The following is a 26,570-nucleotide window of genomic DNA, read 5'->3' as shown; positions in this document are numbered from 1 at the left end:
ATTTGTAGCTATTTTCTTTATTGGAATCCTGAAAGGGTTTTTGTTAACTTTATGAACTTTCAAATTCAAATACATTGGACATAAAAAGACTAGTACTAGTCATTAAGCTATTAACCTTTATGGTGCCAACCCTGAGTTTGTAGTAGGCCTTGCCAAGCCCAAGTTTCCCGAGTTGGCCGTTTTCTTTTTTCAAAAATTATGCCGGCATAATCATGATCGCGAAATTCATGTTTGACTCCCAGAACAGCCCATGGCAAGTCCCATGGCATCCATGTTTGTTGCCTGAATGGATTTCCAAGCGTATATGTTTTAAAATCTGTGAATGGCGTGCACACGTGTGGTGCATCATCCGTGCATGACCCGTGCACATCGTGCACATTAAAAGGTAAGATTCTGGCAATTCTGGCAATGCAAGACATTGATGTTAAACCTTAGCAACAAATGTGTTAATATAGGCCGAAGTAATTAAAACAAGTCAGTCATGTTTGCATGTTTGGAATTGTAACAGCTGAAATCAATACTATATCATTATTCCGATATTAACCTGCGCATTAAGTGAAGGTGGGGTCCCCGGGCCGCCAGTTGCCCATTTATGATCTACACTGACGTTGCTCCGTCCATCGCAGGTCCCGGTGATGCAGAAGATCCGTAGCAAGTACATGACCAACCCTGACTTTGACCCCAGCAAGGTGGCCAAGGCCTCCTCTGCTGCCGAGGGCCTCTGCAAGTGGATCCAAGCCATGGAGGTGTACGACAGGGTGATCAAGGTAGGACAACCCTGTCTTCATGAAGTGCTGATTTCGTCGATTAAATTTAGAACGGGTACACATTATTGTGTATCATTATTTTATGCTTTAACTATTGAAAAATAGCAGATATACAAGCTCACAGCTTGTAGATCTGCTATTTTTGAAAAATCGTGAAAATTTGAATTTTGACCCGATTCTATAAGTGTCTTTTGAATCCTTCTAAGATTTTTTGAAAACAACATGTTTCTATGTCAGCAATCTGGCCAGCCATCGTCAAAGAAAAGGTCCTTTTCACTTAACTGGAGCTCAGTTAGTCTGTTCTTGAGAGGTGGTTCTCAAACCTTTTCATGTGAAGGACCCACAAAATGATACGTATTTGGCCACGGACCCCCATCTCAAAATATTTAGTTCCAGGGACCACCCAGGAGCCAAATTTGAGTTACAAACGTTCGCTTTGAAAATACATGTATTCAAAGATTTGCATCCATTTTCACAACTGTTTTCAAAAATAGCAGATCTACAAGCTCGCAGCGCGGCGCTTGGTGCCGCGCTGTGAGCTTGTAGATCTGCTATTTTTCACTGGTTAAAGCATTCAATAATTCTAGGCCTAACATGGGTTCAAACTAAATCAAAATGTGCTGTCAAACTCAACACACCGTCCATGCCTCCAGGTGGTGGCCCCCAAGAAGGACAGCCTGGCAGAGGCCCAGCGGTCCCTGGCCGCCACCATGGCCCTGCTGGACCAGAAGAGGGCGGAGCTGACGGAGGTGGAGGACCACCTGAACTCGCTGAGGAGGACCCTGGAGGAGAAGACGGAGGAGAAGGCCCAGCTGGAGTTCCACGTGGAGCTGTGCGCCCAGAAGCTGGAGAGAGCCGAGAAGCTCATCCTCAGCCTGGGAGGGGAGAAGAGCAGGTGGGTGACCACTAGCCTGGCCGGGCCCGACGTCATACTGTGTTCACTCACTCATTCCTTCCCCAGTATAACGTCTGGCCTTCGGCCTATTGGCAGCTTGAAACGTGGGCGGGAGTACTTGCCTTGACAGACAGATTCCTCTAACCAATCAGTGTAGCAAAACATCTCTCAGCCAGTCGGAAGAACGGCAAACAAACACGTCTTTTCGGCCGATGAACTCCGCTAGCGCATCCCCCGTGGTCCTTTTTAATTGTTGTAATTGATTCCAACTCTGAAATAACTGCACTTATTGCTTGTTTTATCGTTAGAGCGTTAACTGTTACACTTGTTGCATCGCGAGGGCAGCCATTGTTGTTTTGAAAATGCTGCAGCATGCATCTACGTCACCGTCTACACATGGACCAATCAGGGAAAGCTTTTCACTTGTTGTCAGGAAGACTAGGTTTGTTGTGCCCCGATCAGAAAATAATCAGGATACTCGCTGCCTATGCCGGGAAGTCCAGACGTTATACTGTGGAAGGAATGAGTGAGTGAACACGGTATGACGTCGGGCCCCGCCAGGCTAGGTGACCACGACAACAACCATGGCTTTCCCTCTCCTTCATGAACTGATCATTTGTTTTGACATGTGGTGACAAGAGTATCACCATCGTAATATTCTTCAGAGGTACCGTTTCTTGAGTTTTGCTAATTTTAAGGTATTTAAACGGGCTAGTATCATATATAAGACCCTAAATGGCCCATGCCCGCCTCCCCTAAGGGAATTCATCAAAAGGAAGCCCGATAGAGGACTCAATACAAGGGCAATCGCTAGAGGAGACTGCGAAGTGCCACATCGGGCAACCACTTTTGGAAAAAAACACCCTTTCAGTCCAGGGCTGTTCAATCTGGAATGACCTACCTTTATTAATAAGAGACTGTTTGTCATTTCCATCCTTCAAGTTTAACCTAAAAAAACGGTTACTTGACAATCAATCGTGTGACCATGTATAGTCTAAATAGTCTTAATAGTATAGTAGTATAATAGTATAGCACATGTATGTATAGTATAGTTTTTAATCGTAAGTAAGATTTCTTACTGTTGAAATAGTATAGTACTTGTATGTGTTTTAGGTGTCTTCTCTTGATGTAAGTTTGTTGTTGTTGATGGTATATGTTTTGTTTTGTGTTTCATGTGGGGACTACGGATTGAATTTAGCATTCTTGCTAAGTCTGGTATATTTAAATTGCTTTATGTAGTGTCCAGACCATTTATACACTGTCCCGTCCAAATAAATAAATAAAGTAAGTAAAGTGTTTTTTTCTCTCTGTAGACCAGTGGTTCTCAACCTGTGGGCCCAGGGGGGTCCCCAGATTATTTTGGGGGGGTCCCCAGATGATTAACTTAATGTGCAACATTGTTTTCTCACTCAACAGTGAACAAAACAGCATGAAGTTTAAAGGACAACTTTGGTTTTTTACAACAAGGGTTCATATTTTAGATTGTAATTAGAGAAAAGAAAAAGTGAGTGTTAAAATGTTTTCATTTGCTTAGTTCTTTTGTTTTATCGCGTTTACTGTGCTAAAATGTGGGGCATGCGTACGCATGGGGGCATGCGTACAAGTGGCTAAATATGTATTTTTAGACACAATAAGCCAGCAGTTTCTTTATTGCTATTTACAGTAACACTTCTAGCCCCCATACGTCACATCCAACCATGAAAGGTTGCGTTGTATCTTGGGAATGTGCTTATTCTGTGTAAAATGACATATTTAGCCACTTGTACGCATGCCCCCAACCACTGAAATAAGAATCTCTAAAACAATAGAAAGAAGTAAATGAAATCATTTTAACACTCACATTTTATATTCTTTAATTAGGCCTACAATCTAAAATATGAACCCTTGTTGTAAAAAACTAAAGTTGTCCTTTAAGTGTATACAGGGTATCTGCACATTTCTAGAGTGACAATTAAGGACTTTTTAATACCTCTAAAATGACAAATTAAACATTGGCCAAATTGTCAAATATAAGAAAGAGAGGCCAGACTGAGATGGTTTGGACATGTACAGAGGGAGGATAGTGAGTATATCGGTAAAAGGATGCTGAGGTTGGAACTTCCAGGCAGGAGGCCTAGAGGATAGTCTTGCGTAGCCAGACAACTATTCCACAATCTCTGAATGTTATATAGTCTGGAACTACAGCTTCTGAACGGCGAGTAATGGAAACTGGCATTTCCGTTCATGAAAATGTAATTTAAAATGTCATTTCTGCTAAGCAGCAGGTTAAATATGCTTCGAGGATCTTTTTAGGATAAATGTGCGCGGTGTTAAAAACAAAACGGAAGTGGGGAGAGGAGGCTTCACTTCCGCTTTAACCGGCTACTCATCGTTCTTCTAACATTATTCCAGACTGTATGACAGGAGCATTTGCAAATCGCGGGAGTCAACAGCCTGGCCACGCGAGACTACCTAGATGAAGACCAAAGAGGATATTTATGGATGTTGTGAAAGAGGACATGAAATGAGTTGCTGTAAGAGAAGAGGAGGCAGAGGAATGTGATGGAGTCAGATGATAACCAAATAAAAACAATCCAAAAACTAAGCTATGATGACTAAAACTAAGACTAATGTAACGCCCAGAATTTGAACTCCGGTCCAATATCTTAAACACTAGACTAGACCAAAGGGATATCCCTATGGACCAGGGGAGATACTAGACTTTTGAGGCTAAGGCAGCGAGTCACTCAGATTCAGATTCAGATTCAGATTCAGATTCCTTTATTTATCATTGTGTAAAACACATAGGAATTTGTTTCGGCAACATTACAAGTGTGCATTCAATCCTTCCTTTTTTCACTTATAACATGAAACCAACAACACAAACAACACTGTGCAAGAAAATAAATAAAATACATATATTATAGTGCAGTAGTGTTCAGTCCAGTATTGCAACAGTCTTATTACTGGTATCCCTAGGGGGCAAGGGAAGAAGGGAAACCAGCGTCAGTAAGCAGCCTGGCGGCTGAGGGGAAAAAACTGTTTTTGTGGCGCTCTGTCTTGGCCCCCAGATGCCGCATCCTTCTCCCAGAGGGGAGCAGGGTGAGGAGGCCGTGGCCAGGGTGGGAGGGGTCGGCCATGATCTTTCTTGCCCTCCTCAGCGCCCTGGAGTCGTGCAGGGACTTGAGGGAGGGCAGGGGATGGCCAATCACCCTCTCCGCAGAGCGTATCACCCGCTGCAGCTTGACCAGGTCTTTTGCAGCTGCAGCGGGGAACCCGCTCTGCTACACTAACTGTATATTGAGAATTTCATCAGCAAATGAGAAAATGTGTTTCTCTCTCTCTCTCTGCAGATGGTGTGAAGAAGCAGAGGAGCTCCAGAACACCTACGACAACCTGACTGGAGACGTCCTCATCTCTGCAGGGGTCACGGCCTACCTGGGAGCCTTCACCGCTGGCTTCAGACAGGAATGCACCAGACTATGGACCAGACTCTGTCAGGTGAGCAGAATGCACCAGACTATGGACCAGACTCTGTCAGGTGAGCACTGAGCAGTCCACATGCTCTTTGACTGACAATACTTCTTTAAGTGAAAAGCAGGGACATGCTGGGCCCCTGATTCAGCCCGGGAAAAAGAGTTGGAGAGGCCCTCATTGCGCCCCTGCTGCTACTCAAAGATTTGCCATTTCAGATCATGACAAGTGACAAGCCAGTGGGCCAATTACATGAGTTATATTTCGTCGTTGTCGGGTGGAAACCTTGTATGTCCAAAACCGTTTGTTTTGTATTTATCATTTTAAAAATGATTTAAACTAGTGAAAACAGCAGATCTACAAGCACGGTGCGAGGCGTTGTGTGCTTGTAGATCTGCTGTTTTCACTACTTTCGTGCTATGGCCTTGTATGATGAAGCAGGGCTTTGCTTTGCGAAAAAATGTGTACATCTGAAACTTGGAGATACAAGGTTTCTTCCCGACAGTGACGATTTACTTTGTTGGCCGTCCAGCCCCCAAAATGGAACAAATAACAACATTTTATTTAATTATTTTTCCTAATGGCCGGCCTGGACCGGCAGGGAATGAACCGGCCGTTCGGGAGTTGTCCCGCTTTTCCCAATGGCCAGCACGTCCCTGCTTTGGACAGATGCAACATCTCCAAGGGCACGCTGGGTCACACTTTGTGGTTGTGCCCTTAGGGCGTCTTACTGGTCATATTGAACCTGATGCACAAAGCGGCATTTTCCACCAAAAGAACCTTGGTTCAAGAACCAGTGCCGTTCAACTTTCTTGGAACCTTGGTTTGTTCTTGCGAACCGGCCACGAACCAGCTTGCGTTTCCACCAGATTGAACCAGAGGAACCAACTCGGTTCTCGGTGGAAAAGCTCACCTCAGGTCCATCCCACAGGCGAGAGAAAGAAACGGTTCTTTGCCAGTCGAAAAGCGCCCTAACTGTCCTGTTTGGGTGCTTCGAAGCCTCTCTCGGTGCCATGGCATTGGACCGAAATCTAATTTTTCCTACAACCCATTAGTCAGAATCTGGTGAGGTTAGCCTGGTGAAAAATACTATGGATAAACCTAACCCTAACCTCAGTAAAACTATGCCTAAACCTAACCCTAACTAAATGTAGACTAATGAGATGTAGGACTAATGAGATGTAGGACTTATGGGCAGTCCCCGCCTCTCTCACTCTGCCGTACTTTCAGGCTCTCATGCTCGGTACACTATTATTAGTTAGAAAATAATTATTTTACCAGAGTGGAAGACTTCTGTCATTCCATGTTTCAGTATCACTACATTTGGAGAGGCTGCGTTGCAATAAACAGGACATTTTAGCAACATTCATTCAAATAAATCCTGGGGTCCTATCACGGGTCATCTCCACTCTGTGTGAATGCTCCACTTTATACAAGCTTTAATGTGTCCAACTCGTGTATGATAGGTTAAATACCCATTAGTCAGGGGATATCTTCAGAAATAGTGTCAAATCCTGGAATAAATTCCTTACCAAAACATTTCTTCACCAATGTGTTTGTAAAGGTGTCTACAGTAGTAACAAAGACTGAAATTCAGTTTCCCTAGGAGAATCCGTTACAGCTGATGAAAGTTGGGTTTCCCATTAAATTAACTATACAGGACAAAACACACCAAAATAAGCTTTAAGTCAGCATTTGTTTTGCATGGAAAACATTCCTTGGGGTAAAGGCGGCTCCCACAAAACTTTGAAAAGTGATCACTAAACCATAATTGTATGGGGGCCTTTTTTAGTGCAAGGAATGTTTTTTGTGCAAAAGGAATTTATTCCAGGACTTTATAAGATATCCCCTGACTACCATGTTTTATATGCATTACTATTGTCTGGTGTCTGTTTGTCTTGTTATGTCTTGTTGTTGTATTGTTGTCTTTTATCAAATAAAATAAAAAAGTGCCCTTCTTACCTCCAGTCCAGGAACATCCCGTCATCGGATGACTTCTCCCTCAGTAAGACGCTGGGGGATCCCATCAAGATCAGAGCTTGGAACATCGCGGGCCTCCCCACGGACACCTTCTCCATAGACAACGGCGTTATTGTCACAAACTCACGCAGATGGTGAGTCCTTCTCCTCCAAATCTTATCAGGCTCTTTATGGAAGTAAAAGACAAAATGCACATTTCAGTGAAGCACTATGTCGTCGTTGTCGGGTGGAAACCTTGTACGTCCAAAACAGTTTGTTTTGTATTTATCATTTTAAAAATGATTTAAGCTAGTGAAAACAGCTGAACTACAAGCACACAACGCCTGTATGCTTGCAGATCAGCTGTTTTCACTACTTTAGTGCGATGGCCATATGATGAAGCAGGGCTTTACTTTGCGAAAAAATATACCTATTTGAAACTTGGAGATACGCATTTTCTGCCCGCATAAACCTGGAAGAAATCACAACATTGAGCTGAGATCATAACAGCTAACTAAAAAGGGGTTTTCAGACGGAGCACGGTTCTAGTAATTTATTTTCAACGGGAGGCGGGCGGTTAGAGAAGTTTAGGGGCGACGAGGCGAGCGGGCACGGTCCTGTGAAATCCCCGCAAGCGTGCTTGTTTGTGCATGCACACAGGGACGTGCTGGCCATTGGGAAAAGCGGGACAACTCCCGAACGGCCGGTTCATTCCCTGCCGGTCCAGGCCGGCCATTAGGAAAAAAAAAATGTTGGCCTTCGTTCCATTTTGGGGGCTGGGCGTCCAACAAAGTAAATCGGCACTGTCGGGCAGAAACCTTGTATCTCCAAGTTTCAAATTTATAATTTTTTTTCGCAAAGCAAAGCCCTGCTTCATCATATAAGGCCGTTGCACAAAAGTAGTGAAAACAGCAGATCTACAAGCACACAACGCCTCGCACCACAATGCCTCGCGGTGCGAGGCGTTGTGTGCTTGTAGATCGGCTGTTTTCACTAGTTTAAATCATTTTTAAAATGATAAATACAAAACAAACGGTTTTGGACATACAAGGTTTCCACCCGACATGACGAAATATAACTCATGTACAGTAATTGGCCCACTGGCTTGTCACTTGTCATGATCTGAAATGGCAAATCTTTGAGTAGCAGCAGCGCTATAGAGAGAGATCTCTCTCCATAGCACGCAATGAGGGCCTCTCCAACTCTTTTTCCCTGGCTGAATCAGGGGCCCAGCACGTCCCTGCATGCACACGCGGGCGGCGAGAGCTAGACTGCGGTCATCTTTGTGAAATACCGATCGGCGTTTACTAGCAGAGCGAGTGTGTTTGTGTCTCACTGCAGCGCGGCCGCCGCTGATCCTATAGCGGAAGACCCCTCGTCAACCACCGCTCATCTGTAGGGCCCTTTATACCCTGTATTTCAATGCTGTCGATGTCAGAAAATAATGAAATAACCTTTGAAACTCTACATAGTCACGTCATCAACATGCATCTGTCCCATCTAGCGCCACCATCAGGCCGCAAAACGGTACACAGTATCTCTAAAGTCATGTCATCAACATGGATCTGTCCCATTTCCCATATTACCTCCTGTTTGACTACCATTGCCTTCTAAAGTTTGTTTATGCAACCTGACGGTCGCTTATCTCCCGACTAGGGAGTCTTACTGGTGTATAAGACAGGGGTCTTCAACGTTTTCAGGCCAAGGACCCCGTTGTTGATAGAGGGATGAAGCAGGGACCCCCACAACCTTTTCATAGATTCCATATAGTTTCATTGTTTGACAGCACAATCATCAGTGTATTTTGGATTCATGTCAATTGGTGTTTCAGATATTTAACCACTTGAACCGTCAATAATTCATGAACTTGACCTTTCACTCTGTACTTAGTCTGCTCTTTTTCCCCTCTACACCAAACCTCTTTGCCGAAAATAGCCGATCTACAAGCTCACAACGCCTCGCAGCGCGAGCCATTGTGAGCTTGTAGATCTGGTAAGACCCCTGGTATAAGAGATATGTCTCTGTGTCTCCAGGCCTCTGATGATCGACCCTCAGGGCCAGGCCAACAAGTGGGTGAAGAACTCTGAGAAGGAGAACAACCTGAGCCTGATCAAGCTGACGGACGCCGACTACATGAGAACCCTGGAGAACTGCGTCCAGTTTGGAACGCCGCTGCTGCTGGAGAACGTGGGAGAGGAGCTGGACCCCTCGCTGGAGCCGCTGCTCACCAAGCAGACCTTCAAACAAGGTGATAAGCAGGGGCGTCACACCAAATTCTGGGCCCTGGGTACAAGGATTCACTGCGGGCCCCCCATGAATGTTAACTATTGAAAAATAGCAGATATACAAGCTCACAGCGCGGCACCGAGTGCCACGCTGCGAGCTTGTAGATCTGCTATTTTTGAAAAATTGTGAAAAATTGAGAAACCTATGTTTTCATGTCAGTGATGCTCAAACATTTTCATGTGAAGGACCCCCCATCTCAAAATATTTAGTTCCAGGGACCCCCCAGAAGCAAAATTTGAGTTACAAATGTTCACTTAAAAAATACATATATTCAAAGATGTGCGCACATTTTCACGACTTTTCAAAAATAGCAGATCTACAAGCTCGCAGCGCGGCACTCGGTGCCGCGCTGTGAGCTTGTATATCTGCTATTTTTCAATAGCTAAAGTTACTAGGGCCCCTCCACCTTGGGCCCTAGCAACTCAGTCCCACTTTCCTACCCCTTGTGACACCCCTGGTGATAAGCATGATGAAGCATAGCTGATGTTGTGTTTCCCAAAACGTCCCATCTTTGTGCCACAACCCATTTTTGAGCGGTGGTTACACCGTCTCCTATACGTGGCCGTGTGTGTATGCGTGCGTGTGTGTGTGTGCGTGTGTCTGTGTCTGTATGTAGCCTGCAGAGCCTGCAGTACCTTTTCTGACCACACATGTTAAGGGAGGGGCGCTGTTGTTCAGGCCAGAGACACACACACACACACACACACACACACACACACACACACACACACACCGACCACCGCTCAGTTCACACGGGTGTGATTTTTTATCAGTCAGTCATGTGTAAATAGAATACAGTATACAGTACTTATCCATGAGTTGAATACCAAGGACTTCTGACGTAAATAAATCCGTAAAAAGGACTTATTTGAGATGCTCCTTTTAGGCAGGGTGTTTAACCTTACTTGTACCGCACTACATTATTTTAATGTATTGATTATACTTGTTCTGTTATCCACTTTTGTCTAATAATATACTCGATCACTCAAAAAAAAAGTATGGCTTACTTTTTTATGCATTCTCTTTTTTGTGATAAATAAATAAAGAAAGAAAGAAAGAAAGAAAGAAAGAAAGAAAGAAAGAAAAAGAGAGAGAGAGAGAGAGAGATGCATCATTTCAAAATAGTTTCCTAAATGTAAAAATTTATATTTTTTTAGAACTTAAAAACATCAATGCTTTTTCAAAATAGTTTCAGAAATGTCCTGATTTTTTCATAAAAAAAGACTCTCAAGATAGTGAAAATAGCAGATATACAAGCTCACGCTACATGCCACAACAACGCTGTCTGTTTCCTCCAGGCGGTGTGGAGTGCATCAGAATAGGGGACAGCGTGATCGAGTACTCCAGCGACTTCCGCTTCTACATCACCACCAAGCTGAGGAACCCCCACTACCTGCCAGAGCTGGCCACCAAGGTAGCCCTGCTCAACTTCATGATCACCCCCGAAGGCCTGGAGGACCAACTGCTGGGCATCGTGGTCGCCAAGGAGAGGTAGGATCACTGAGAGTTTATTTCTGGGGAAAATGAAATAGAAATACTTTCCTTGTCATTCTGGATATTGTTGATTTCGTCGACTACCTTTTTTCTCTGACGAAAGCGGAATAAAGACGACATAAAAACTAAGCTACATGATGACTAAGACTAAATGTATTGACAATTTTGTCAACAAATATGAATAGTGGAGAAGAGATCTTGTATATCTAAATGGCAAGTCGTTTTATGTTTTGTTGCGTTCTGAAAATAGCAGATCTACAAGCTTGCAGCGCGTCGCAGCGCGACACGTTATTTTCAGCACGCAACCGACTGTAAAATCGGACATTACGATGCCACCAAGGACCGCCAAAATATATTTTTGACATTGACAAAATCAATGTAGATTTAGTCAACTAAAATCTTATGATATTTGGTCTAAAACTAAGACTAAAGACATTTCAGATGACTACAATATGACAAAAACTAAAATGGAATTGTATTCAAAAGACTTTTATTTCTTTTTCCACGTCTCCTGTGCTCCAGGCCGGAGTTGGAAGAGGAGCGTAACGCCCTGATCCTGCAGTCTGCAGCCAACAAGAAGCAGCTGAAGGAGATCGAGGACCGGATCCTGGACCTGCTGCAGTCCTCCGAGGGCAACATCCTGGAGGACGAGAGCGCCATCCAGATCCTGGACTCTGCAAAGATCATGTCCAACGAGATCTCCAAGAAACAACAGGTCTGTCTGTCACAGTGTTGTTTTTGACAGCAAATTTAGATTTTTGTTTTAGTCATAGTCTTTTGAATGACGTTTCATTTAGTTTTAGTCATAATCTAGTCACCTGAAAAGTTTAATTTTAGTTTAATTTTAGTCGACTAAATCTGCAGTTGATTTAGTCAACTAAAATGTATTTTGGCAGGCCTTGATGGTATCGTAATGACTGATTTTTTTTTTTAAATAGCCGATCTACAAGCAGCGCGACGCGTTGTTAGCTTGTAGATTGGCTATTTTCAACACGCAACACCTGAGGGCAACCAAACATAAAATGACTCTCTTCTCCACTTGTCCCTCCCTAACGTTTTAGTCTAGTTTTTATTTTGTTGACGAAATTGTCAATATATTTAGTCTTAGTTTTAGTCATAACAGATTACTTTTTATTTAGTTTTTATTTAGTTTTCGTCAGTGAAAAAAATGCAGTCGACAAGCATTTTTTGTCATAGTTTTAGTCGACGAAATCAACACTGGTCTGTCACTCCTCCTACCATGGAGAGCATTGATGTCAGGGCCCACAGTGAATCCTTGTACCCGGGGCCCAGAATTAAGTGTGACACCCCTGCCAGTGAGCACCTAGGTCTGTAGCCGGTAGGGGGAGCCGGTTTAGGGGCTTGCGCATAAAACTTTTCTGGCTTTTTTCCCCCTGTGTCGGATCAGGTGTCTTTGCACAATTCTAACCCTATTGAACGCAGATTGCAGATTGCTTCTGCACACTGTAACAGCAACTATGACAGCCATAAACTACACAATGATTAGAACAGTGATTCTCAACCTTATTTTGGGGGGTCCTCAGATGAACTTAATGTGAAACATTGTTTTTCTCACTCAACAGTAAACAAACCAACATAACGTTTGAGTGTAGAGGGTATCGGCACATTTCTAAATTGACAATTTAAAGACTTTTTAATACCTCTAAAATGACAACAAAACATTGGCCAAATTGTCAAGTATTAGAGGCAGAGAAATTGTGAAAATAGCAGATCTACAAGCTCACAACTACATGCTACAGGGACATCGCCCAGCACTCCCCATCCTGTTCTGCATCATCTATCCCAGGGGTCTTCAACATTTTCAGGCCAAGGACCCCTTAGTTGAGAGAGAGATGAAGCAGGGACCCCCAAAACCTCTTCATAGATTCCATATCGTTTAATTGTTTGACAGCACGGTCATCAGTGTTTTTTCGATTCTTGTCAATTTGTGTTTTCAGATATTTAACCACTTGAACCGTCAATACTAAAATAAAGTTGACGTTTCACTCTGTACTCAGTCTGCTCCTTTTCCCCTCTACACCAAACCTCTCTGCCGAAAATAGCCGATCTACAAGCTCACTGTAGATCTGCTATTTTTGGCTAAAGTTCTCAGAACATGGACGCTAGGGTTCAATAGTTAATATAAAAAAGGAGGAAAAAAAGTTTCTATCACACAAAGATTTGGAGGACCCCCTGTAGTGACTCTGAGGACCCCCTAGGGGTCCCGGACCCCCTGTTGAAGACCCCTGCTCTCTCCTGTTCTTCAGGTGGCGGAGAGGACGGAGCTGAAGATAGCGGAGTCCAGAGAAGGCTACAGGGCCATCGCCAAGCACTCGTCCATCCTGTTCTTCAGCATCGCTGACCTGGCCAACATAGACCCCATGTACCAGTACTCCCTCAGCTGGTTCGTCTACCTCTACACCAACTCCATCCAGGACAGGTGAGGGACACAGAACACCTTATGCCAGAGGCTTAAATTTAGGCCTAGAATTATTGAATGCTTTAGCTATTGAAAAATAGCAGATCTACAAGCTCACAGCGCGGCACCGAGTGCCGCGCTGTGAGCTTGTAGATCTGCTATTTTTAAGGTCGTGAAAATGTGTGCAAATCTTTGAATATATGTATTTTCAAAGCAAACGTTTGTAAATCAAATATCTAGTTGCCTGGAACTAGATATTTTGAGATGCGGGTCCGTGGCCAAATACATATCATTTTGGGCGTCCTTCACATGAAAAAGGTTTGAGAACCACTGACATAGCAGTCTCTCAAGAACAGACTAACTGAGCTCCAGTTGAAGTGAAAAGGACCTTTTCTTTGACGATGGCTGGCCAGATTGCTGACGTAGAAACATAGGTTTTTCCAAAAACCTTGGAAGGATTCAAAAGACACTTATAGAATCGGGTCAAAATTCAAATTTTCACGATAAAAAAAAAAAATAGCAGATCTACAAGCTCACAGCGCGGCACTTGGTGCCGCGCTGTGAGCTTGTATATCTGCTATTTTTCAATAGTTAAAGCATAAAATAATGATACACAATAATGTGTACCCGTTCTAAATGGGTTAATTATCCTGCCCTCAGCAATTCATTCGGTGTGTATGTGTGCGTGTGAGCGTGTGAATAACTTCTCAAGGTAAAAAAGATCACATTCAACGTCAATATTGATGGGTCAGACTTCATTACTTGGTGGGAATGATGGAAGTAGGCTGCCCCGAACAGATGATTTGGGTCTCAAAGATCGAGAGCACAATCGAGACTCACAGAACAAGACATATTGGTGTGATTAGGTTTCTTTTTTTTTTTTTTTTTTTTAGTTAGTTAGGCTTAGTTAAAGCCAAGGGATGTCAAATTTGTTGGTCCATGTTGTGACATTAACTCTGTTGATTGGTACAAAAATAATTTGATTCCATGCAGTATGACATAAAAAATCACACCCGTGTGAAGTGGAGCTGTGTGTGTGTGTGTGTGTGTGTGTGTGTGTGTGTGTGTGTGTGTGTGTGTGTGTGTGTGTGGATCATGTGTACCGATTTTTGTGACATTTGAAGAAAATATGTAGGAAAAGGAGCAAAAAGTGTGTTTTGGAGAAAATTCAAGATGGCGGAAAATCTATCATGGCGCAAATGGGCGTGGCCTATATGGGGAGATGCGTCATGACCCAAGGAATCCAGGGAAAAAATATTTTTAATTTTCCGACCTACGGTTCAAGAGTTACAGGCCAAAACGTAAAGTGGGGTGTTATGGCGCCACCATGCGGCCAAATGACACAATTATTTTTTATGTAATCCTTGAAATCATTATGAACCTCCTCTCCAAGTCTTGAAACTCTAGCCCCTATGGTTTGCGAGAGACAAATAATTGAATGTGAGTTTTTGCAATTCCCATTATAAGTCAATGGGGAAAATTAATTCACTAATAAATTAATATCAATTAAACTATAGAACCTTTCTCTTAGAAAAGTAATAGCCCACGATTCCCGAGTAAGCCGGTCGATTTGACATATGGCGCGAGTGTGTGGTGGCAAAACTGTGGGACTAGTGGCGTGCCGAAGTTTAGGAAGTTCAGGCTACATACACACAGACAGACACACACACACACAGACCCACACGGCCACGTATAGGGAGCCTGTGTTTCACACAGCTCCAAAAAGATATATTTTGGACTATACAGTAAGTACATGCATTGTAGCCCTCTGGAGTGAGTGTGAAAATATTGTGGTTCTCTCCTAGCTTGGACAACGAGCCTGATACGCTACGTTCCATGTTTTGTCACTTCGCTTCTCAGTCTGGCCATGATTCAGTTTACTCGTATTTCTGAACGTCAGTTGTGACGTAGGCGATGTCGTCGCTGAAATTAATCGGAGTAGGGTTAGGGTAGCTACGTAATCAGCCAGCCAATACACACTGGTGTATTTGTCCCACCCTGCACCACAGACCAATCAGAAGCCACGGTTGGTTTTCCATGTGTTCTATGTCCCGCCTCCCCTTGGAGATAGGCTCCTGTCCAGGCTGTGACGCGGTGTGACAAAACCAAGCCAGGAACGTAGTGATAGCGAGCAGGCTGGCACCCAGGCTAGACCTCTCCATCACCTAAGCTGATCTGAAGTATGAGTGGTTGAAGCTCAGCGACACCTTTTCTTAACTCGTGTATATTCCCTTGAGCAGAAAAACTTCACAGGACTCCAATGTAAAAAAAGCACAAAATGTTTTACTTCCAAAAACAAAAAAAAGTGTTCTCTGTTACAGTCAGAAGTTGTAAGCTCAAATACAAAATCACGAAATAAGGTAGTAATAATTAAAATAATCACATTATTCAAACTTGGCTCCCACATGAACTAATATTGCTGTCACTGGTTCTTCAGCAACAAGTCCAAGATCCTGGAGAAGAGGCTGCGATACCTGATGGATTACTTCACGTATAACCTTTACTGCAACGTCTGTCGCTCGCTGTTCGAGAAAGACAAGCTTCTCTTCTCCTTCCTGCTCTGCTCCAATCTGCTGCTGTAAGTGATCACTTTACCCTACAGGTGTCTTCAATGTCTTCAGGCCAAGGACCCCTTAGTTGAGAGAGAGAGATGAAGCAGGGACCCCCACAACCTGTTCATAGATTCCATATAATTTCATTGTTTGACAGCACAATCATCAGTGTATTTTGGATTCATGTTAATGTGTGTTTTCAGATATTTAACCACTTGAACCATCAATACTTAATACACTTGACATTCTTTTCTCCCTCTCTACCAAATCTCTTTGTCGAAAATAGTCGATCTACAAGTTCGAGGCATTGTGAGCTTGTAGATCTGCTAAAGATCTGGCTAAAAGTTCTCAGAATATGGACTCTAGGATTCAAGTGATTCATATAAAAAAGCAGAAAAAGGTTTCACACACACAAAGATTTGGAGGACCCCCTGTAGTAACTCTGAGGACCCCTTGTTGAAGACCCTTGATTTAATGGTAGAACGTGTGTCATTGTTTATTTGATGAGCATTCACCGTCGCACAGGTACTTTGTAGCCTTTTCTTGATTTACTCATAACGTCATCCGGCGATGAGGTATGAATTCAAATTACGGGTGTAACAATATAGTAACTGAATTCGAAAAATCGTTTGGCTCTGTATATCGTATTGTATTGTTTTACATTCATGGGTTGCATTTGTAGTCCTACAGTGGCGATGTTGAGGACCAACACAGGTGTTTTGATTGGCGTAGAACATTAGTTCTGTGCCAATCAGACAAATAGAAACACCTGTGTTGGTCCTCAACATGGCTGTTTAGGACTACAAATGCAACCCATGAATAGCAAATAATCTGTATCGATTTGTTTTGCAATGCAAATAATCGATTGTATGGAAACTAAGTATGTGTCCCTTGTATTTAGCAATTTTAAGAGGGCAAATGAAAAAGAGGCGTATATATCACTTTTCCATTCCATATAGCTACTGTACTCTGGTCTGTCGATAGGTGTGTGTAATCTCTGTGTTCATGTCAAGGTGTGGGTTTGTCGATAGACGTTGTTCAAATGTATCGTTACACCCCTAATTCAAATGGTTCCATTAGCAGTGGTGTGAAGTAACTATAAGTCTATTAGTAACCATGTTTTGGATGCAGGGCAAAGCAGGAGATAGAGTACGCTGACTTCATGTTCCTGCTGACCGGAGGCGTGGGCCTGGAGAACACCACCCCCAACCCCGACCCCAGCTGGCTTCAGGACAAGAGCTGGGACGAGATCTGCAGAGCCAGCCAGCTGACCGGCTTACAGGGAATAAAGTAATCATCATCATCATCATCATGAAATTAGAAAAATATTTTTTCCAGTACTGGAAAAGTTTTGGAATCGATCAAGGGTCCTGGAAGGTCCTGGAAAAAATAGCTATGCATTGTCTTTGGTTATTGATTTTGGTAATATCTCTGAAATGACAAATTAAACATTGGCCAAATTGTCAAATATTAGAGGCAGAAATTGTGAAAATAGCCGATCTACATGCTCACATGTGAGCATGTAGATCTGCTATTTTCACCATAGAACCGTGTTATACAAAATTCCTCAACTCTTAGTGCTCGTCAGGGTGCCGGGGTCCCCAGTTAAAATATGATTATTTCGGGGGTCACGGCCTGAAAAAGTTGAGAACCACTGGCAAACACTACCTGTCTTTGGGCATTGCGCGTAGGAGTAAGCGACTTGTTATTGAGCTGAATTATTGTTATATAGTACTGGAAATTGGGTTAAATATTCTGGAAAAGTTTTGGAAATGAATTGGTAAAGATGTGTGGGGACCCTGTTCACTGTAACCAAGGTTACAATACAGAACAATCAAAAACACAATATTACCAGTAAGACTCCCTAATCGGGAGATAAGCGACCGCCAGGTCGCATGTCTACACAAATTGGCCTGTAAGTCCGCTGTGCGTGATTTTTAGGCAACTGAGGAGCGAGTGTGATATGTGCTATCACTCGGTTCTAGCATGGAACAAATATAAGAGCGGAGCGTACCTGAAATAGTTTTAAATAGAAACAAGTACCAGTGTTTATCCCGCCTCTGGGTCAGAGAGTACATGCACACTATTATCACTATTGTCAGATTTTAACCACTTTAACCATTATTTTATGCTTTAACTATTGAAAAATAGATCTACAAGCTCACGGTGCCACGCTGCGAGCTTGTAGATCTGCTATTTTTTTTAAATAGTGAACATTTGTGTAACCCGATTCTATGTCTTCTAAATCCTTCTTCTAAATCAGTGGCTCTCAAACCTTTTCATGTCAAGGACCCCCAAAATTGTATGTAATGTATTTGGCTGCCGACCCCCATCTCAAAACACGATGTTCCAGGGATCCCCCCAGAAGCAAATATCGGAGTTACAAATGTTCGCTTTTAAAAAAATATATATTCAAAGACTTGCAAAAAAGAAAACACGATTTGCCGCGCTGTGAGCTTGTATATCTGCTATTTTTCAACAGTTAACCCATAGAACGTGTACACATTATTTATTGTGTATCATTATTTTATGCTTTAACTATTGAAAAATAGCAGATATACAAGCTCACAGCACAGCACAGAGTGCCGCGCTGCGAGCTTGTAGATCTGCTATTTTTGAAAAATCTTGAAAATTAGAATCTATGTTTCTATGTCAGCAATCTGGCCAGCCATCGTCAAAAGAAAACGTCCTTTTCACTTAAATGGAGCTCAGTTAGTCTGTTCTTGAGAGACTACTATGTCAGTGGTTCTCCAACCTTTTCATGTGAAGGACCCCCAAAATGATCTTTATTTGGCCACGGACCCCCCATCTCAAAATATTTAGTTCCAGGGACCACCCAGAATCAAATTTGAGTTACAAACGTTCGCTTTGAAAATACATATATTCAAAGATTTGCACACATTTTCACGGCTTTTTTCAAAAATAGCAGATCTACAAGCTCGCAGCGCGGCACTCGGTGCCGCGCTGTGAGCTTGTGTATCTGCTATTTTTCACTGGTTAAAGCATTCACTAATTCTAAGCATAAATTAATTCTAGGCCTAATGGGCCTTTATGCTGAACAGAGGAAGTGTGTGTGTGACTGAACCTTTCCCTCTCAGGGAGTCCTTCATCCAGACGGCGGAGGGCTTCAGGGCGATCTACGACAGCCTGGAGCCGTACAACACGCGCCTGCCCGCGCCGTGGTGCGAGCGGCTCAACGACCTGCAGAAGATGGTGGTCTACCGCTGCCTCCGGCCCGACAAGATCACGCCGGCCGTGGCCAACTACGTCACCAACAAGCTGGGGAAGAAGTTCGTGGAGCCGCCGCCCTTCGACCTGAGCAAGAGCTTCCTGGACTCCAACTGCACCATCCCTCTGGTGTTTGTGCTGTCGCCGGGGGCCGACCCCATGGCTAGTGAGTGTTCTATAGGAGTAGGGGTTTTCAAAGTGGGTGACGGGGCACCCTGGGGTGCCGCGGCGGCAGTCCAGGGGTGCCGCGAGATCATTTGATAATATTTGGAATTTATTTGGACACTTGAAAAAATATTTAGTATCATTTTAAACTTGAAGTACAAAGTTATTTTCAGTCAGCTCTAACCAAAATGTCTATTATCTCAACGTTTTCCTCGCAACATAATATCGTCACTGTCGGGCAGAAACCTCGTATCTCCAAGTTTCAAATGTGTACGTCTTTTGCTAAAGCAAAGCCCTGCTTCATCATACAAGAAAACTAGTGAAAACTAGTGAAAACAGCAGATCTACAAGCACACAACGCCTCGCGATGCGAGCTGTTGTGTGCTTGTAGATCTGCTGTTTTCACTAGTTTAGTACATTTTATAGATGATAAATACAAAACGAACGGTTTTGGACATACAAGGTTTCCACCCGACAACGACGATATGCTATAAATATAAGGTGCTGGGAGTGAAAATTATAATGTAGAGGTGCCTCGGATTAAAACAAATATTTATGGGGTGCCCTGAGACAAAAAAGTTTGGGAACCCCTGATATAGAGCCAGTATGTTTCCTACTGGGAGCCGACCCCGTGGCTAGTAAGTGTTCTATAGAGCCAGCATGTTTCCTACTGGGAGCCAGTAGTTTGGGAATTTTGTTTCTTGCTGCTACAGAGGCTGAGTAATTAGCTTTCCAGAAACATTGTCTAATTTTCAAATTGGACATAGTTTTAAGGCTTTTTTTTTTTAAATCCAACTTTAAATAACACATGTGAGTACTTTTTTCCCCACCACTGTCTTGTCTCCTCCTCCTGCAGGCCTACTGAAATTCGCCAACGTCAAGAGGATGGCCACGTCCAAGTTCCAGTCCATCTCGCTGGGTCAGGACCAGGGTCCCATCGCCGCCAGGATGATCCAGACGGCCATGAGGGAGGGGACATGGGTGTGTCTGCAGAACTGCCACCTGGCCGTGTCCTGGATGCCCACCCTGGAGAAGATCTGCGAGGAGCTCAGCGCGGACAGCTGCCACCCGGACTTCCGCCTCTGGCTCACCAGCTACCCGTCGCCCAAGGCAAGGCACAGGGCCACGTGTTTGAATCAGGGCATTAACGAAAAAGTCGCCAAGTCGACTCAGTCGACTTCAATATAATACACAAGTCGACTCCCACCAGAGAAAGTCGAAAGTCGAAGTTGAGAAAAAAAAGATTCTATTGTGAAAATAGCAGATCTACATGCTTTGCGAGGCGTTGTGAGCATGTAGATCGGCTATTTTCACATTTTTTGCGTCTGTATATTTGACAATTTGGACAATGTTTAATTTGTCATTCTAGAGGTATTAAAAAGTCCTTAAATTGGCACTTTAGAAATGTGAAGATACCCTCTCACCACTTAAACTTTATGTTGGTTTATTTACAGTTGAGTGAGAAAACAATGTTGCACATTAAGTTAATCATCTGGGGACCCCCCAAAATAATTGGGGGGTCGTGTGTGATGTGATGACGTCATCAAACGATAACGTCGACTTCAACTCAACTTTTTACTGAGTCGAGTCGACTTGCAAAAATCACAAGTCGTTAATGCCCTAGTGTGAATTAGACACTAGTGCTTTCTAGGAGAAGGTTATGGTTTTGCTCTAGGATATGACGTCGCGCTGCAACGCGTTGTGAGCATGTAGATCGGCTATTTTCAGTGTAAAAAACGGCCATTACGACACCATCAAGGCCCGCCAAAACACATTTTTGTCGACAACATCAAGGGTATAGTCAGTCGACTAAACTCTTACGATACTTAGTCGACTGAAACTAGATTAAAACTAAAACTTTTCATATGACTAAAACATGCCTAAAAAACAAATTACATTTTATTCAAAAGACTATGACTAAAACTAAATGTGGTCATAAGGGGCCGTGCACACAGTGTTCACACTGTTCACGTGACTCCTACAGTATGTGGATCTTGGATGTTTATGGCGTGATAATGACACTTGTATAGCTGTGTGACATCATAATGACTTCAGGCAGAATGTAACTTTGGATGCCGTCCAAAAACAGAGACCAATTGTGCAATACAATGTTCTATTGGCTGGTAATACATGAATTACATCACAGTGATTGGTTTAATCTTTAAATTGTGCTTGCTCAAATGAATCAATATGTGTTCACAATGACAACTACAGGTCAGTGCACTGAGTCTGACCTTCCATGTTTCCCTGCGTTAGTTTCCAGTTGCCATCCTGCAGAACGGTGTAAAGATGACCAATGAGCCTCCGACGGGCCTCAGACTCAACCTGCTGCAGTCCTACCAGACAGACCCTGTTTCAGACTCACATTTCTTCAATAACTGCCCCAACAAGGAACCTGTGAGTATGGCGGCTCACGCTAGTGCTGCACAATATATCGTTATCGTATCGTTATCGAGGTGTGACCGTGCGCAATATCAGTATCGCAAAAGACAACGATGGACGATATAACGACCTTGGGAAATATATCGTCCATATCGTTGCCCATATCTGCCTTTTGCTACACTTAGAATATCAAATACCAGTGTGGGAACCCAATAGCACTTAGAATCAAGAGTGATATTGACTTGTTGTTATGCTGTTTTTTTTTAATAATGCTTAGTTTTCACTGTAACATTTAAATTATTGAATACGGATTACATTTGTTGCGACCGCCAGGCCACAGTTACTATCAAAACCTCCACCGGCTGTCAGTCCGTCGGTCCGTCAGTCAGTCTGTCTCTGTCTGTCTGTCTGTCTGTCTGTCTGTCACGTCACGTCACGTCACGTCATGGCACGTCACGTCACGTCACACTTTTGCCCTACTCATATCTCCGCCACTGTTGCCCCTATCCATGCCAAACTTTGCACACACACTCCTTGGCTGCCAAACCACAACCTCCTTATTTTTCACATGGCCCTCTTCTAGTGCCACCATGAGGCCGATTCTTGCAAAACAAATTTTTGGACACTGCTCCTACAGATTTTGCCATAAAATCACGCAAAGCGGTACACACTATGTCTACAGTCATGTCAGCAACATGGAGCTGTCCCATTTAGCGCCAACATCAGGCCGATTCTTGCTAAACACATTTTTGGACACTGCTCCCAAAAATGTTGCCGTAAAATCACGCAAAGCGGTACACAGTATGTCTACACTCATTTTTTCAAACTCATTTTTGGACACTGTGGGACCTGACGGTCGCTTATCTCCCGATTAGGGAGGCTTAAGCCCTTATCATCAGAGTCTGCGGTGAAGAGCCTATCACTGCAAATTTTAGGTGATCAGCTATCCACCTAAAGTGAGAAAACAAGTGGAGGCCATCATAGTCAGTCACGGTGATGTCCTATCACTGTGACTGACTGGTCTAGATCGACCAATCAGTGAACGGGGTGATGGGTCGATCTGTCTGAACGTAAAAACAGAGAGATGTGTCGGGACTCGCGGTGGATAGCTCGTCATTACCGCGAGTAATGACGTAATGTTGTAGTTTTATGACTTAAAAAGACTACACCGCGGTGGATAGCTTATCACCACGGTGCCTACTATGATAGGGGCATTACTGGTACAGTACCATTGTATATCGTATCGATATATCGAAATACTTGGCATAAATACCGATATATGACATTTTCTTTAATTCGACATTGATCAATTAAAGAATATTGCAGTCGTGCGGTTTCTTTCTCTTTGGTTGCGTCTCTAGGTCTGGGAGAAGCTGTTGTACGGGGTCTGCTTCTTCCATGCTCTGGTCCAGGAGAGGAAGAAGTACGGCCCCCTGGGCTGGAACATTCCCTACGGCTTCAACGAGTCTGACCTTCGCATCAGCATCAGGCAGCTGCAGGTATCGTTTGACCACAATGGCAAAAATGCACGTCCCTCTTAAAACGAAAGATTATACAAGGTTCTTCTAGATCAGTGGTTCTCAACCTTTTCAGGCCGCGACCCCAAAATAATCATATTTTAACTGGGGAAACCTGACAAGCACTAAGAGTTGTAAGAGTTGAGAGCATTACATTTTGTATGCTCACAACGCCTCTAATAAGGTTTTCTATGATCAGTGGTTCTCAAACCTTTTCATGTCAAGGATTCCCAAAATGATATGTATTTTGACATATTTTGACATTTTCACGATTTTTCTACAATCTGCTTGTATATCTGCTATTTTTGAATATCTAAAGTATAAAATAATGGTTAAAGTGGTCTAAATGTTTAACGTCTTAAAGGGATATTTCACTTTCAAAAAAGCTTTTGGTAATTTTATCATCTAATCAGGCTTTTATGAACACCCTGAACAGTTTTTAATTAGCTTGATTGAATATTTAGATATTTGATGTAAATGCTACCAGGCCCTCCAGGCCCAGGGCCTCTCCACATACACACCCATTGTAACTTCAAACTCCATTTTAACCATGATAGATTCATTAAAAACACACATTATTTTTTCTGGTGACTCATATTACCCTCCTAATATGTGAGCAGGCTGTGTTTTTTCCATAACTTTTTTCATTTATTTTTAATAATTATTTCTTTGTATTTCATTTTTTCCATTTTCCCAAATAATTATTAAAAATAAATGAAAAAAGTTATTGAAAAAACACGGCCTGCTCACGTATTAGGAAGGTAAAATGAGTCACCAGAAAAAATAATGTGTGTTTTTAATGAATCTATCATGGTTAAAATGGAGTTTGAAGTTACAATGGGTGTGTGTGGGGAGAGAGGCCCTACCACTGCTCCCTGTTGAAAGTGGAATATCCCTTTAAAGGAGTAGTTCGCCCCCAAAATGACTTTTTTTCTATTGATCAATCATGCCATGGAGACTTGAATTCAATAATATTTCTTTGTATTTGTCGCATCCCTAAAACAAAAATGGTATTATAGTAATTTTACCCCCATTGATTCCGGATGGGGACCCAAATGCATTCGGGTCCCCATTCGGAATCAATGGCGGTACATTTATTGTAATCAAATTATTATTGTCTTAGGAATGCGACAAAAAAACTAAAATTGATTGATTGATTGGCATGAGTAATCAAAAGAAAGAATGGCATTTTGGGGGCGAACTACTCCTTTAAGTAGCACAGATGTTTCCAGATCTAGATCGGTTAAGAGGAATGTTATTACATTATCTTTTTATAAGCACACATAAGATATAAGCACACTAAGGGCGCTATTTTTGTCCATGCTAAACCCTAAACCCCTAAACTTCTTTGCCTTTTTTGCTATTTTAAAAAAGATTTTTATCAGACATACAAGCTCACGTCGCGTCGCAGATGCAACCGCTGTGAGCTTGTAGATCACACTCGGCTGCGACGAAACTTGTGGATACTGCCAGCTTTATGTATTTATTTACCTCTCTCTGACAGCTTTTTAATTACTTTTGAAAAGTTATAGAGTAACATTTCTCGATCTAATCCGGCCATCGATGGTGCACATAAGTGCACATTGATGTCATAGACTCAGGAAAAAGAAATTGTCCAGTTTCGATAATCCCATGTAAAGTCCAGACATTTCTTACAAAATGATGAGTGTGTCCTTCTCACGCACGCACGCACGCACGCACGCACGCACGCACGCACGCACGCACGCACACACACACACACACACACACACACACACACACACATGTGATCATGTCATTGACAACACCAGTGCTGTAGAACAGCCAGAGACCAAGTCTGACTGCATGCCTTGGTTAACAGCACCCTCTAGTGGCCAACAGTGGACTCTCCTAAAACTACTTGGGCAGGGAGGGTTACCGGTATGTAAGCTCTCTCTCATCCTACGTCCCTGGCAGTTAACAAGTTAAATACTTCAAATAGCCGATCTGCATCGACACGTTGTGAGCTTTACCATGGAGGAAAACAGGGCCCTAATGTCTCTTCTGCTCTCATGTCCCGTGGATGTCAGCTCTTTGTGAACGACTACGTCGAGGTGCCGTTCGAGGCCATAACGTACCTGACGGGAGAGTGCAACTACGGCGGCCGCGTGACGGACGACTGGGACCGGCGGCTGCTCATGACCATTCTGGCTGACTTTTACAACAACGACATCATCGACAAACCCTACAACTTCTCCCCCAGCGGCAAATACTACGCCCCGCCCAAATCCACCTATGACGACTACATCGAGTTTATCAAGGTAAATACTACGCTCCACCCAAATCCACCTATGACGACTACATCGAGTTCATCAAGGTAACAGCAATGATCGAACACACCAGGGTTCTATTTGTAAAGGATAAAAAAGACAAGACGTGCAACAAGTAGCTAACATAGCAGATGTACTGTACAAGCTCACGACGCTTCGCAATGAATTACCCTTTTTTTTTTTCTTGGCCAATACATTTTCTCAAAATAGGGACGCTTGACGACTTGAACTCCAGCATCTCTATTCTTGGGGGAACATTTGCCAAAAATAGCAGATCTTCAAGCTCACAATGCGTTGTGACGCGTTTTGGGCTTGTAGATCACCTATTTTGGCGAGGAGATTTGGTGTAGATCGAAAAAGTATAGAGCAACTCATTTTTACACATTTTTATAGATGTTTAGATGGTCTATGTGGTTAATGAGGTTAACATTACATGGTGGTACTAAGCTTCCAATAAATCAATGTAATTACAATTTAGGCATTTAGCAGACACTGCTAAACTGCTAATCCAGAGTGATTTACAATAAGCAAGGTAATACATCAATACATCAACGTCAAATGCATAGAAATAGTAATCTAAGAAAAAAATGTCGGTAGACCAAGCACTTGACCAGCAATCACCTGAATAGGTATTCAGTATTTTTTTTAAATAAAAATCAGGATGATGCCTGTATCAGAGTCGAGCCTTCCACCGCGGTGTAGTGCGGTGTAGTCTTTTTGAGCGTTAACGTTGTAGTTTTATGACTCAAAAAGACTACACCGCACTACACCATGGTGGATAGCCTTCCACCGCGGTGCCGACTCTGATACAGGCTTCACGCCCCTCGTCCTGCCGACTACGCCAGATTGTAGTGATTCGCGACGAGCTGGATTTGAACCCTAGTCTCCCCCTCGCCAGAACAACGCACAAGTGCTATAAACCTATACTTTCTTAAATAACGTTTTGTTCTCTTAACGTTCAACCGTTCTGGTTATAATGGAAATTAAACAAATAAAACCATCACATACTGTTTCTGGAAAATGTCAGGGTTACCCTTTGTAGTCAGAAGGAGCCGTGTGTGTGTGTGTGTGTGTGTGTGTGTGTGTGTGTGTGTGTGTGTGTGTGTGTGTGTGTGTGTGTGTGTGTGTGCGCGTGTGCGTGTGCGTGCGTGCGTGCGTGCGTGCG

General features: G+C 43.1%; 1 protein-coding gene across 1 annotated transcript in view; it reads left to right on the top strand.

Moving 5' to 3' along the window:
• Window positions 1–26,570, top strand: part of dnah12 (dynein, axonemal, heavy chain 12) — a gene marked incomplete at both ends in the record, with an annotated part of 116,740 nt that overhangs the window by 80,452 nt on the left and 9,718 nt on the right. The window contains 15 exons of the mRNA XM_080754209.1: window positions 627–767; window positions 1,421–1,662; window positions 4,995–5,142; window positions 7,084–7,229; window positions 9,108–9,322; window positions 10,659–10,851; window positions 11,377–11,569; window positions 13,122–13,294; window positions 15,711–15,851; window positions 16,957–17,115; window positions 18,924–19,219; window positions 20,075–20,328; window positions 21,475–21,615; window positions 22,962–23,099; window positions 25,166–25,396. Of these exons, the coding sequence (XP_080610335.1) occupies window positions 627–767; window positions 1,421–1,662; window positions 4,995–5,142; window positions 7,084–7,229; window positions 9,108–9,322; window positions 10,659–10,851; window positions 11,377–11,569; window positions 13,122–13,294; window positions 15,711–15,851; window positions 16,957–17,115; window positions 18,924–19,219; window positions 20,075–20,328; window positions 21,475–21,615; window positions 22,962–23,099; window positions 25,166–25,396 (2,811 nt within the window). The remainder of the gene's footprint in view (window positions 1–626; window positions 768–1,420; window positions 1,663–4,994; window positions 5,143–7,083; window positions 7,230–9,107; window positions 9,323–10,658; window positions 10,852–11,376; window positions 11,570–13,121; window positions 13,295–15,710; window positions 15,852–16,956; window positions 17,116–18,923; window positions 19,220–20,074; window positions 20,329–21,474; window positions 21,616–22,961; window positions 23,100–25,165; window positions 25,397–26,570) is intronic.

This window comes from Nannobrachium achirus (genome assembly GCF_963921795.1).
Source record: "Nannobrachium achirus genome assembly, chromosome: 23".
Lineage (NCBI taxonomy): Eukaryota > Metazoa > Chordata > Actinopteri > Myctophiformes > Myctophidae > Nannobrachium > Nannobrachium achirus.
The sequence above is the reverse complement of the archived record's forward strand: the minus strand, read 5'-3'. Positions and strand labels throughout refer to the sequence as shown.